The 13,651-nt window shown below is 39.0% G+C and overlaps 2 protein-coding genes across 2 annotated transcripts; both read left to right on the top strand.

Moving 5' to 3' along the window:
* The first annotated feature begins 557 nt into the window (after nucleotides 1–557).
* On the top strand, nucleotides 558–11,480 carry sncb (synuclein, beta). Its single transcript, XM_086084863.1, has 6 exons — nucleotides 558–728; nucleotides 1,527–1,660; nucleotides 5,518–5,547; nucleotides 5,723–5,808; nucleotides 7,886–7,972; nucleotides 10,657–11,480. The coding sequence occupies exons 2-6, from the start codon at nucleotides 1,540–1,542 to the stop codon at nucleotides 10,684–10,686; spliced, it is 354 nt and encodes a 117-aa protein (XP_085940989.1). The 5' UTR covers nucleotides 558–728; nucleotides 1,527–1,539; the 3' UTR covers nucleotides 10,687–11,480.
* Nucleotides 11,481–11,687: 207 nt separating this feature from the next.
* Nucleotides 11,688–13,466, top strand: adirf (adipogenesis regulatory factor). Its single transcript, XM_086084864.1, has 3 exons — nucleotides 11,688–11,843; nucleotides 11,921–11,983; nucleotides 13,152–13,466. Exons 1-3 carry the CDS (start codon nucleotides 11,765–11,767, stop codon nucleotides 13,241–13,243), a joined length of 234 nt encoding a protein of 77 aa, XP_085940990.1. The 5' UTR covers nucleotides 11,688–11,764; the 3' UTR covers nucleotides 13,244–13,466.
* The last annotated feature ends 185 nt before the right edge of the window (nucleotides 13,467–13,651 follow it).

Raw genomic sequence — 13,651 nt, 5'->3', positions numbered from 1 at the left:
TAGGCTGCCTGCAAGAAACAAAGTCAATATGAAATGCAGCCCTCATGTTAATGAAACGCTCGAAATGGACCAATCTCATGCAGGAGCACAGCTTGCCCAATGCAGATGGCATTGCTGGAAGGTTGGATCGTGGGTAAAAAAAAAATATATATATGCTTTGGGATTTTGTATATTGGAGAATTTGAATAACTCCCCTGTGTAGCGTGTGGCAATGCATTCAAGCACTGTGAGTGTATGCAATCATCGCGTATATTCAGTAATCAAAATGATTTATTTACACAAACCAACTCACACAACTAGACCACAAACAGTGATTATTCCGTTATGTGCCTCTTTTCATATTCATATCCAATGATCACGACCCGTTCACGTTTTTGTCATGCCTTTGTTATAATGAAAAACAAATTAATTCGTCATTAGCGCGCAGAGTATATATCGTGATGTTGCCCTGTTTCAAGCCATTTTGCTCGCCGTAGCAGGTGACATCGAGCCGGGGGGGTGATCAATATAGTGGAGGAGGCTGGCGATGGGGGTGGAGGCGTGCAGGGGGTGGGGTGGGAGGGGACGGGAAGGAAAGGGTACGTGACGGTCTCAGCCTCACTGTTGGTCGAGATCATCGTGAGGAAGGCCCACCGTAGTGATCATTGCAAGATATCTCTGCTCTTAAAAACGCGATAGTTTCACTCGCTCGACCACGAAGCGGACAAGTCGAGGATATTTGTAAATAGGTAAGGACACCTTTTATATTCGTTAATTGGCTTATAATAGTAATTTCTCGGCGTGTTTAGCGGCCACCGCCATTTGAAGACGCCGTGGAATCGGCGTTAACATAGTGAATACTTTTCGTTTCAAATGTTAATGCTGTATGCTGCTATTATAAATGCCCTCAACCGCTCACTATAGGACTGCACGTCATCAAATAATTCATCTACAGCATACGCGATGGCGTCCGATTTAAATTTAAATAGCATATTCCATTTGTGCGTAAATTGGTGCAACCTATGGTGTAACCCTTCATGTATGTTTAACACCGTGATGCGTGTAGAAATGGAAGTGTTCCCATCCCCCAGTAATAAATGCCACCTCCATGAATATGGTGTGCAGTCCCCATACAAAAAAAAAAAAAAAGGCCTGGGTTTGTTCCCAGGCAGGCATCTCCCCACTACTGAGCGTAGCATTACAAGTGAGCAATAATTAATGACCCCCTCCACAATTAACCATTTCATTGAAATCTTTTCGCTTCTCAATATTTAATGCATGGGGGAGGATGTTGAAAAGAGCCGTGAATGCATGAGTGAACACAGTGGTTATATTCCTACAAGCCTGTTGGCCGGACTGCAGCTATCAGGATCCACCACAGGGGGCGTTGCAGCTCCCATTTTCCCCCAACCTCCTATGGACCCCACTGCATATTATCAATTAACCTGTTATCCTGATGATAGTTAACTCTTTCAGTGGCTGGTTAGTATGAGACCCTTAACATGGCTATGCACGGTGAATGACTACACATGTTTCTTTGCCCACAGTTGCTTCGCCAAGATGGACGTGTTCATGAAGGGTTTGTCCAAAGCCAAGGAGGGTGTGGCTGTGGCTGCAGAGAAGACCAAGGAAGGAGTTGCCGTGGCGGCTGAGAAGACTAAAGAAGGAGTTATGTTCGTAGGTAAGACGAAATCTGGAATTGACATCCACTGTAAGGAAATTGATATTCCTATGTGCTGTGTGACTAAGAACTATTGGTCACACTATATCTGAATATTTTAATTAATTTTAAAACACATGTTAACGTGTACGTAAAAGATGGATCCACCGAGCAAAAGTTTTTGCCGCAGCATTAAATCTATTACTCATTCCGCAAGACAAATGATCAATGCGAGTGTTTAACGTATGCAGATCGATGCACTGTGCCATTAATTATAGAGGCCGTTTCAACAAGCAGCTACTAAATAGCATCAATACCAGTAGTTGTAAGATAGCACTGTGGTGAGGAGTAATCGCAGCTGATGCGATGCTCTGAATATCCGTATGGCCTTTCGCCTCACTTGACGGAGCTACAAGCAGGAGATGGGGTGGGGGTGGAGAAGCACGTGCCACATGTCTGTGCACTTGATGGCAGGCAAAGCCAATGGGCGGGCGAATTGAAGGTACAGTATACCGTTTACAGAATTATTGCATACTGTCAAAAAAGTAACGTAAATGCAATTAAGCAGATGCAGTGGAAAACAAGCAAACTGAAATGATGCTAATTTGGGAGATCTGCATCAGATAAAGACTACACAAAACATACATTTCCATGTACATTTTTCTGTGTATTTGTCGACTTGGCTTTATTGTACTGGGCAGCCAGTAAAGAGAGATCTGTATATGCGGCGCAGACTGCCATTTTCATTTCAAAGTCCTAGACAAAGCCAAATAGATTTGTAGTTCATCCTTTCTCTACATTTTCTGTGACTTTAGAAACCAATTTCCCCCCTTAAATATTGGTCTAGTCTTGAATTGCACAGCTTCAGGTACAGCATATCCATGCATCTTCCTTTGCGAAAAGGCCCAAAATGGAAACCCCTGGTGGTTGCCATCACGGATACGATCACACTCCATACAGGTGCATCCAGGCATGATTGTGGAGACAAAAGTAGAAGTTGTCAGATGTATCCGCAATGAGATCTTATCTGAAATCCTATTACTGGTGTGCCTGTCACTCATCATGAGCCGCAAACATGTCATGCGGCAGTCAAACTGCTTGCTGGCTCCTTTTCACATCCTCCAGAGTCTTCTGTGCTTGTTGCTGTACACAAAATGGAACACAGCACCGTAGTGTGTCTGTGCTTCTGCATCCTGTTGTCGTTGACGCTGTACTTCAGTAATTCTCAACCGATCTTCATTTGTCTAAGACAATGACGTGTAGTTACAGCCAGAATAATTAAACGCTGGACTATTAGATGGCGGAAGCCAAGGTATATTATAGTAAACCTACGTATCCACCTGTTGCAATTTGTAGAACAGAATAAGTCTTCCTGCATGTTACATATTAAACATTAATTATACATCTGCACAATCAGATAAAATGACTTTGTAAGCAATTTTTATTATCGCAATTGATCAGTATCCATAGATACTGTTAGTGAAGTATCAATTTGCCCCATCACCTTGCAGTTGTGTGAAACTGCATTGGCTTACATAAAGTAAGAGTGCTTACAATGTTTCGGTTACCTTATGCGACACTAGTGAGGACAAGCGCTGCAGATAATGGATGGCTGGATGGACGGACGGGATATATACAGTGTCTTACAAAAGTAAGCACGCCCCTCACATTTCTGCAGATAAATTACACTTTGGCACAATGAAAAGTAGTCTATGTACAGCTTATATAATAAACTTATTGCACCCTCAAAATACTGCCATTAATAGCAAAAATCCTGGCAACAAAAGTGAGTCCACCCCTAAGTGAAAATGTGAGGAGTGTACTTTAGTGAAATACTGGATAGACAGACAGACAGATAGATAGATAGATAATGATACGATAATTCTTGCTTATCAAAAGAAGCTAAAGATTATGTATACATACCTGATAACTGTGGAGCTGTTATTTATTTGGGGCATGTATTTCGGGCAAACCACAAAACACATCAGAGTTTGCCTTCTTTAGCAATAGCCATCATTTATGGGCGTGTAGTAGTAATTCTTCCTGCACACTCCACTCGTGTGTTTTCACATGGATGCATTTCCTCGATTTAGTTTTGCTCCGAGGGTGCCGTTTGTAGAAAGCTTCATCATTTGACTTCTCCTCCGCTGGCTTTCAATGGTCCTCAGGGACCAATAATGCATGCGGATGCTACCCAGTTACTTCCAGAGCCCCGTGAGATCAGATTCAGGACCACTGGGCATATACTGGAGTAGATTGGTCAAATAGCTCAGTGAAGTAAAGTGCAGATGGATGAGAGCTGCCAAAAGGTCAAACAATTGAACAATGATGTGGTTGTATTTCAAACCAGCAGTAAAGTTGATTAAGTCTCTTAAATAAATGGCTCCCTGGTGCCTTCATATCTGTGGCCAGTTTGGAGATGTGAGCTACGTGGGAGTCTTTAAATATCTGTGAAACTAATCATTACATGGCCCAGTACTTTCACAGACAGCTCATAATTACAAGAGTAGAACAACCCGAAACTGCTCCTACTAGTTGTTACAAGGTTTTAATGGCCTACCATGTCAGGTTAGGATCTGCCCATTGTTTTTAATACCAGGTGGCAGTTCCATGCACCACGCTTATCTCATGTTTAAAAATCGACTCCAATCATAACATAAGCAGACAGGATGTGATGAAACTGCATTGTGATAAGCACTTTATAAAATTAGAGTTGTAAAACATTAACTATCTATTTTCCCCCTCTTTCTCTGCGTGACATGCGCACACTCATGGCGGTCAACAAGGCTCTCTAAAACGACCAGCTCTTAGATAGGAAGACTCATTTTGGGGTTCTAAGCATAGCAAGCTAGCTAACTGCATGTCGTAATTGCACTGGATAACCACTAATACCAACAAAGGCACTAAAGTTCTTATATAGTGAGGATGGGGCGATGTCAGGATGTCAGACGCCAAAGTACATCAGGTGCCGTTTTAGCCATAGCCCAAAAAAATGTACAGTAAAACAAAATTCTGAATCATTTCTTGACTCTTGGTCTTGATTGAAATCACATTTTGGATGCTAAATAATATTTTAGTGCACCATATCTTTGGCATATTTTCTGCTCGTCTGGAGTATCTTTTTACATTTTTGGTATAACACATGCAGTGATCCTTATGTTTCTGGAAAACAAACAATCAACTTCTAATAAAATCTAGTGATAACATTTTTATACTAGACTATCATCACAGATTATCATTATACGTTAGGAAATGAAAGTCTGCCGGGACTGACTGTTTGGTTTCAGGCGGGCTGATGCAATTTTGGACTAAGGACCAGACAATATATCACATTTACACTGCAGCTCAAGATCCTTTAGGGCTTTGAATAAATGTGTTATTCTGGTCATGGTGGAGACAACAAGCTTGTCATTTTGAGGTGGTCTGATATAAGTGACGCAGACCTTTCACTCATCTTTGAAGAGATTTTTATAGAGTGGTCAGGAGGTTAACATAATTTAAATGTTTATCAAATGTGACTCTCTGCCAGTTTTGAAATGGGATTGAAGATCTATACTTTTCCGCACAGCTCATCACAGCTGAGATTGAGATAGGAATATTAATTTTTTTTATTGGAATCAATAAGTCAACAAAATGCTGAGCTCTCTCTGAGTGTCTTTACCATCATCTGAGGCTCAGCAACTTTTTCAAAGAGAATGACCATTAATCATTCTCTCATCCTCTTTTCATCATCTGGACCATTTCTTAAATAACCCGGAGATACCTAGCAAGGTCCACAAAACAAAGGCAATTTTACTGTCAGATTAAATGCTAGTATTAGATTATGTTAACTGTTTATTGTGTCTAAATTATTTCTATTTCACTTTTTTGTTAACTAGGCAACAAGGCCAAAGACAGTGTCGGCACAGGTGAGTTTATATTTGGATTATTATTCCAGTTGCCATAATTCGATTCAATCTTGCGACACTCTGCTCTAAACCATGATTGTTGTGACGTGTGCAATGGGAATCATCATCCTGCGCATACATTTGAACTTTTTCTATTTTATATTTATTTTTGAATACTTATTATCTGTGTGCATAGTGGCTGAGAAGACCACTGGAGCGATGGAGAACATTGCTGCCGCTACTGGCCTTCTGAAGAAAGACGAATTCCCATCTGACATGAACGTATGTACATGATGCAACAGTTATCGCCCCAAGACATTATATGATGATGTATTTTATTTATTTTTTCTATGTGAATAATCGTAACTTTGAACTTAGAATTTTTAAATCAGGATCTTTCAGTTTAACGCTGATGTCAGGCAAATCTGTCAAATCCAAAAGCATTTTTGACATTAAAATATGAATCACAATTGACTTGATCAAGGCTTTTGATTTTGTTCCTTAAATCAAACACTAAACATCACATACTATAATAAAATAATAAAAATCTTACTTTTTTTTTTTTAAATATATATAGATGTCTGAGTAAGTAAGCACCCTCAGTTACTATATGATCTATTTCTCTATTCTCACTATACAACCTAGTTCAATTGAATGTTTGTCTTTTTATTCTAGATTGTTGTAACCCTCATTGTGACCCACGTCTGGAATCAATTCATGTTCACAATCATGCTGTTCACCCTAAATGACCTCCCCATGTCATGAGCGCTGTCACATGTTGACATATTGTCGAGCTCTGGTTGGCTGCGAGTGAAACCGAGCTCTTCGACCTTTTCTAAGCCTTCATCCTCACAGTTGGAGCCTCTGCACTGCCTCGCTAAGATAGTAAACCTTACTGGCTTGTTTACAGTTCTGGGGGAGCAACACCTCTGCTCGTTTTTACATCCTGGCAAAAGGGTGCTTACAAACAATGTTTCGATTTGTCATTTAGAGCTCATCAAAATCAGCCTGTGTGCCAACTAAAGTGATGTTCAAAAAGAGTGGTTTATGCTAGCTTCCACTCAGGGAGTCTGTGCAGTGGCTTCCCTTGCAGCAAGATTGAGCACATAGGATTATGGCCTGTTCTCCGACCCAATTGATTTGATTAGCGGTGGTTTAAAAATAAGAGTTGTGACCCACTAGCTTTGTATTCAGGTCTCATTGTCACACAGCCAGTGATGAGCAAACTCCTGAGAAAGGAAATAGTTCATGCTTTGTTAATAAACTATTGTGTCAACGTAAGGTTCTCCAACTACTACTACTACTAATAATAATAATAGATTTTATTTGTAATGCATTTCACATTTCATGGAAATCTCATAGTGAGTATTCCACCTCTATTACCGGTTTTAGTTTAACACATCAGATTATCTTTGATTTTCTGGCACTGAATCCTAGGAAGACAGCTAGTTGTGCAAAATAGTCACTTTACAGGAGACCCATTTTGCCATTACAAAAAATATATTGTAGCTTTGTTGTGGTGATAGTTTATAGTAGGGACCGACCGATCAGTTATTTGGCCCATATTAGCCTTTTTCATGTTGGGAAAAATAGGCCACTTTTTTGCCAATTTTTTCCCGACAATAACAACAAAAAAGAAAATGGCATTCAAACAAATGTATTTTAAGTCGGCTAATTTTCGCCCATTTTTCTCTTTGTTGTAAAGTAGCAAATAATAAACAAAATTAAATTTAAAAATACTAAAGGATCACGTATTGTAAACCAGCTACAGGCTTTGCCTGTATTTAATATCTTTATTGTTGAAAGAGTTATGGGACACATACAAAAAAAAAATTATTTTAGTCACTATGTACATTTTTAAATTAATCAGCTGATGCATCATTATCGTAATTTTATTCAGCCAAATATCTGCAATGCATCGACCTATGAAAATCGATATTTGTCAGCCCCTTGTTTATAGCGATGCAGAGCTAATCTGCATCTTTCGAATAGCATAATTTGCCTCATGTAGGCAATGAGGTTGCCAAAATGTCATGAAAAGCTCTTGGTATGTTGTGTACACCACAAAGTACAATATAGACACATTCATACTAGTTAAATTAAAACACAAGCAGATTTTTTGATTTCCAAAAGTAGGGCAAGTCAAAGGGCCCTTTTTTGTGCAACTTTAGCGCAAAGTGCAGTCTAACTGCGCATAGGTGGAGTTTTCTTTCTTTTGGTATTTTTGTTGACGTGTGTAAGTCGAAAGTGGCATTTATGCAGTTGTGGGAGTGAACAGGTCTATATGGTAGTTTGGGTATGTCTGTTCAGTCCTCCATATTTTCAGCCTTCATATTTGTTTTCTCTCTCTGCCATGCAGCCTGAGGAGTACGGGCAGGAGGCCACGGAGGGCCAGTCAGAGGGAATGCTGGAGCCAGAAGGAGAGACATATGATGACTCCCAGCAGGTGATCAGCTTGCACCAAAAAATTCACACGTCTCATGCATCACACTGTGGAGTCTTATGTATTTTTTTTAATGTTTGCAGGCTTTTTGAAACACTAAAACATTTTGCTTTAACAATCAGTGAGTCACTTCCCGTAGATGAGAGGCCTGTCAGTATTCATCGACTCCATATGCGCATTAGTGTATCTTTGCAGTGTTCATACTTTCGCTCTTATCATCCCACAGGCTAGCCTGTTGATAATACCACCCATTTAGGGGCGGAGCCAGAACATTTTCAGTGGGTTGGCCTTAAGATTATATGTGCATATGCACACGTACATGTTCATACATGCTTGGCTGTACAGCGCGCCCAAGGCAGAGAAGTCATTGATTATCATACAATCTGCAATGAAGGTTTTATGAAACAAAATGCACACATAAACAAAAACTTGCTCCAAGTAAAAAGCAACATTTTGCTGACCTTAAATTAGTAGTTAATGCCAATTTCTTTACTACTCCATAGAGTACTTCTATCTCATGCACTGATTAGCTAGCTAACAGCCAAACAAAGTAATCAATTGTTACAAACGGCAGACGCCGTTTAGCATATTGCCAATATCAAATCCAAGAAGCACAATGACACATCTAAATTCTTTACTATTCTAAATGTTGCTTTTTCCTTACATGTGTTCTTGCTTGTATTATAAGTAAGTTGGAGAAGATTGGTATATATGTTTAATAATGCCTACTACAAGCATCCAATATTTCGCTGTTATGAAAGTGCCACCACGTAGATTCGCGCCTGTAACAATATAATTGTGCATCATTTTGAGTCACGCCGTCTTGTATTGTTGATTACAATCATACTGAGAGGTGTTTATGTTTGCTTAGAGGGATCAAATATTTTAAACACCCCCGAGTATGACTCACTAAATCGCTGCAAGCTACACTCACAGCCTTGTGAAATTATCTCTGTCACTACAAATTATTATCCCTTAAAAGTCCAAATGTTTTGCTGTGGCTTGCACAATAAATAAACCTACGGGGTTGGGTGGGACAGCACAGAGCAAGTGTGACACAAATGGTTTATTTTTGGAAATTACCAGCCCAGGGAGCGAGTCACTATCCTGAATATATTGATATAAAATCCGTTTACATTCATTTCACACATTTTTGCAGTGTTTTACTTGAATTGTATTGAGTTGAAAAAGGAAAGAAATGTTTTCTATTTAACATTGCAGAGGATTAAAATGTTAAAAATGACTTTCATTTTATCCCTTGATTTTGTCGTTTCCCTTTCCTTTGTATTTTAGATTAAAATATTCATCTTTATCTCATTAAATCTAAATTTGTCATGTTTCCATTTCCCTGTCATTTCGTCCACGTAACTGCATCAGTCAGCCAAATGAGCAAAACTGCATTTTTTCCATAATTCACATTTCTGCCAGGCAGTTGGCTCATCCCATCCATGTTCTCTTCTTCCTCCTCCTGCATGTCCTTCCCCTCCCCCATCCCTCTACACTCAGCAGTGCACACGCTCACGGTCTGAATGGGTGTGGTGATGACGTCCACAGCCTTAGTGCATTGTGGGTAACGTCAGGGTCTCCCTGCATTGCTGTAAAGAGTCTGGAATGGGAACAATTTGCATTAATCCTCTCTCTGGCTGGATTGATGGAAAAAAAAAACCTTCTGTTCATTTTAATGTAGACATCAAATGACCCAGGAGTATTACACAGCCTGTGAATTTAAGGTCGTCATAATGTGAGGAGGCGTGAGCAGATAGAAGGATGCTGGGGATGAGCTCACGACTCATCCTTGAAGCTCTTGTACAGCCTGGTGCTGCCCTCTATAGGCTGTACAGAGACATTGAATTAAATATTCGTGTACTGACGTCATCTTTTAGATTTGTGCATGCTGGGCCACAAATCTGAAACCCTTGAGTGATATTGAATTATTTGTTTTTAGAGCTTATGCGGTCATATGGGTGGCTTATTTAGCTACATAAAAGGCCAAAACCAGTTTTCTATTATGAACAACTGAAAACACAGTATTGAAATTCCCACAATTTGCATGTGAGCACGCTAAATGCCAAAAGGCTGACATGGATTACATAATACAGTAATCTGATGCAAGAGTCCTGTAATTTTTATTACAATAATGTATTCATTTTTATTTAGTATATATTTACAATTTTTTATTTGATTAAAATAACCCACCCATCCATCCATACTGGAATAAAAAAATATTCAAATTTCTAATTAAAATTAATACACATTTAAATTCTAAATTCTTAAGCCGCCGTTAAATATGCGTTGTTCAAAACACGGTTAGTCACGCTGTTTGTTAACGACACCGTCAAAGTTAACCGTGCCGTTTACGTCCCTGGTTAGCACCGATATATCCCACAATTCCTCTTTTTATTTACCTTTGAGTTTAGAACAATATAAGTTCTACTCTACGTTTGTGGTAGTATGACATCACACCAACCCGATTGGACATAGAACTTCAGTATGACGTTATGACGTCCTTGCTATTCTCAATGCTCTAAACATAAGTCTGATTTGTTCTATAATTTGTAATTATTGTGTCTGACAACGAAAACTTTGTAATGGCGGAATTACTGGTAAAGTTATTGTCTTGGATGTACAGTTTGGCAATTGTTCCCCATATACAACAGCTCATCACGTCATGTTTATTCACCCCACAGGAGAGCCAAGACTACGAGCCAGAAGCATAAAAGCATCAGTGCGAGCCACCATTCAACCAGCAGCACAATAATATTTATAATAATAAAAGGACAAATACTATTCCAATTATTCTCCTGTTTTAAAAAAAAAAAACCTCCAAAAAGACAAGAATTCCCACTGAAAAATGTTCTTCCTTCAAGACAAATCTTTTATGATTATATATTGTAAATGTTATTAATGTAATGTGTTGGGTGTCGGTATTTATTGAGCTGTAGAATCGTCCTTCACTGTCTCATTTCCTTGATTCCCTCCCAATGAAATGAGACCAGAAGCAGGGCTTGTGAATGTGTACTTTGTGTGTATATGTATTTAGAAATTGTGTAATAGATGTTCATCAACTTCCAATGTGACATTGGGAGCAGAAAAAAGTCGTCCAAGTTGCAAGCAGATATTAATACAATGATATCCTCTTAAGTGTCGACAATGCCTGTTTGTGGGGTTCTTTTGTTTTTGTTTTTCTTGCAATTCCTTTTGGAACTTTTTTGAATGTTTTTAAAGTAAGAGTTTTTGGGTTTATTTTTTACTTTGTATCTTTCTAGTTGCTCGTGAAATCATTCCAGTAAAAACTATCTGTTGGACATGGACAGTATACATGTTTGTGTGTGGGCGTGTTTGTGTGTACTGACGATTTTAACAACTTAAAGTCAATATATTATGTCTTGAAATCATAATGGTTGTCATATCAAAAATGTGCTTTAAATTGCAGGACTTGTCAATAAAAAGGTTTATGTGTTAAGCCAAACATGCAAATCCTCTGTAAATAAAAAAAAATGTGAAAAAATTATTTGCTTTGACTCATTTTGATTTCTCATGTAACCAATTCGCTTAGTGAACTAGGGCCTGTCAAACGAGTCAGGATGTTTAGAATTTGCTGCGATGGCTCTTGGCACAACTACCAGGATGCCAGTCTGACCGGGCCTCTTTGAGGTGGTTTTGTGCGGGTTAATCCGACTGGAACGTGCAGCCTCACCAGTGTCTGGCTCGAACCGAGGGTATTAAACGGCTGCTCGGGCTGCAGTCTGCTCAGACCCATGCCGTGGTCCCCGCAGGGATCAAAAGAGTGGTGCCATGGCCTCGTTGAAGAAGTCCTTTGAGGGCCTAAAAGGCAGCAGCCACTCCGCAGTCAAAGAGGTCACGGAAACCGCAGGTAAATACGCTCATACAATGACGACACTTGTATTTTTTTAAATAAATACATTTCACAGAGCAACGTTGTGTTCTCAGTGCAGGCAGCTCAGGAAGCTGTGCAGCAGGTGGCAGACTCATCCAAAGAAACAGCCAATGCAGGTACCAGGCACACTGCAACAGTCTGACTGTACTGTATACACATCCAGCTCAGAATATGTGTATAGTGTATTGTGGATAGCATTTTGAAAAATGACCACATTTGGGGAATATAGTGGAAATCTAATTTATTTCAGTGGTTCCATTTAAAAAGTAGATCTCATAGTACAGTATGTAGATTCGCGATGCACAGAGTGAAATATGTTAAAGTTGTTTGTTTTTATTTGACTATTACAGTTTACAGCAACCAAAAACCCAAAATCTCAAGAAATTTGAATAATAAATTACTTTTTTTTTTAATTAACAGATTTTTAATGTAGAAATGAGGTAGGAATTGGCCTTCTCAAAAGTATTTTGTATCTGTCTCTATAATATATTGAATTTATGCATTTAACTTTTTACAGTTGGTAATGTAATAAAAGGTTTGTTAGATTGGTTACTTTGGTGACATTATTTTGCTACATGAGAGGAACAACATATCAGAAACAGGCAGCCCTTAGAATGACAAAGTGAAGTTCTAGCAAAACACAAGGTTGCAATATACTATGTGTAGCTTTATGTGAATAAAGTAAACATTTAAAAAATTGCAGTTTTGTTAATAACAAAATGTAAACAACATTATGTAACTCAGTATGTTGCAATTTAGGCCAGCGTATATAGGAATATTTTTTGGCCTTTATTGTATATGTGAGGTAGAGAAAGAATGCATTAAAGGGGAAGTTGGGCCGAAAAACTTTCTTTTAAAATACCTCCCACTCCCAGTCTAAACATGTCATTCTGATTTAAATTGCATTTATTGAATATGGATGAGGAATAAAAATCCACCCCTTTTTAATCCATCTCAAAGGATTGGCTATTTTGCCACTTACTGTCAACTGAAAAAGACATCACAGTGCCTTATAAGGGCTTAGGTAACAAATCGACCAATCCCAGCTCACCTGTTTGTAAGCTAGGCATTGTGATGTAATTTTCAGTTGACAGCAAGTGGCAAAATGGCTGCCTCCTAAAATGAATTAAAACATTTAAGACCTGGAAAGGACAGAGGCAACCACGGGAAATGTTTATTACTAACTTAATTAAACTTAAGTGTGGACAATAATTTAACTAGCAAGTGCTGGTAACATATTGATCTTATCTGAAATGTGTCCTATTATTCTCTAAATGGATGCAGTTGCTCAAGAGGCCAGCAAACAGAGCCAAGCAGCCATAGGCAAAGCTGCCGACAAAGCCACAGAGGCCATCAAGGAGTTAGGACAGAAATGAGAGACCAAATGATTCCTTCTTTCATCTTGCTATACCTGAAGCCAGCTCATCATCATCATCCTGGACAGGTTTTAGACAACGACAATAAAATGGGATCAACAACACTCAACTAACATTCCAAAAAAAACCTACTTTTTTTTCCTTCCTCACTTGATTCTACCTGTTTTCTAACCATATTTTGTATGTGTGACTATTTTGAGAAATAAAAACAAAAGTATTTTTCTTTTCTGTGTGTATATACAGATAACACGGTGGCTAGTTGTCATTGATAAATCATTATAAGCAACAAATGCTGATAAGATGGCCTTTGGCAGGCTCATGAGAGTGTGTTGGCTTACCTTGGCCCTCGGCAGCACACCTCATTCCATCACACTAGGTGGTTGCTAGGCAACAGGACTCCGCAGGGGC

This window comes from Leptonotus elevatus, chromosome 9 (genome assembly GCF_054856555.1).
Source record: "Leptonotus elevatus isolate MCC_2025b chromosome 9, RoL_Lele_1.0, whole genome shotgun sequence".
Lineage (NCBI taxonomy): Eukaryota > Metazoa > Chordata > Actinopteri > Syngnathiformes > Syngnathidae > Leptonotus > Leptonotus elevatus.
This window is presented reverse-complemented; position numbering and strand designations above follow the sequence as displayed.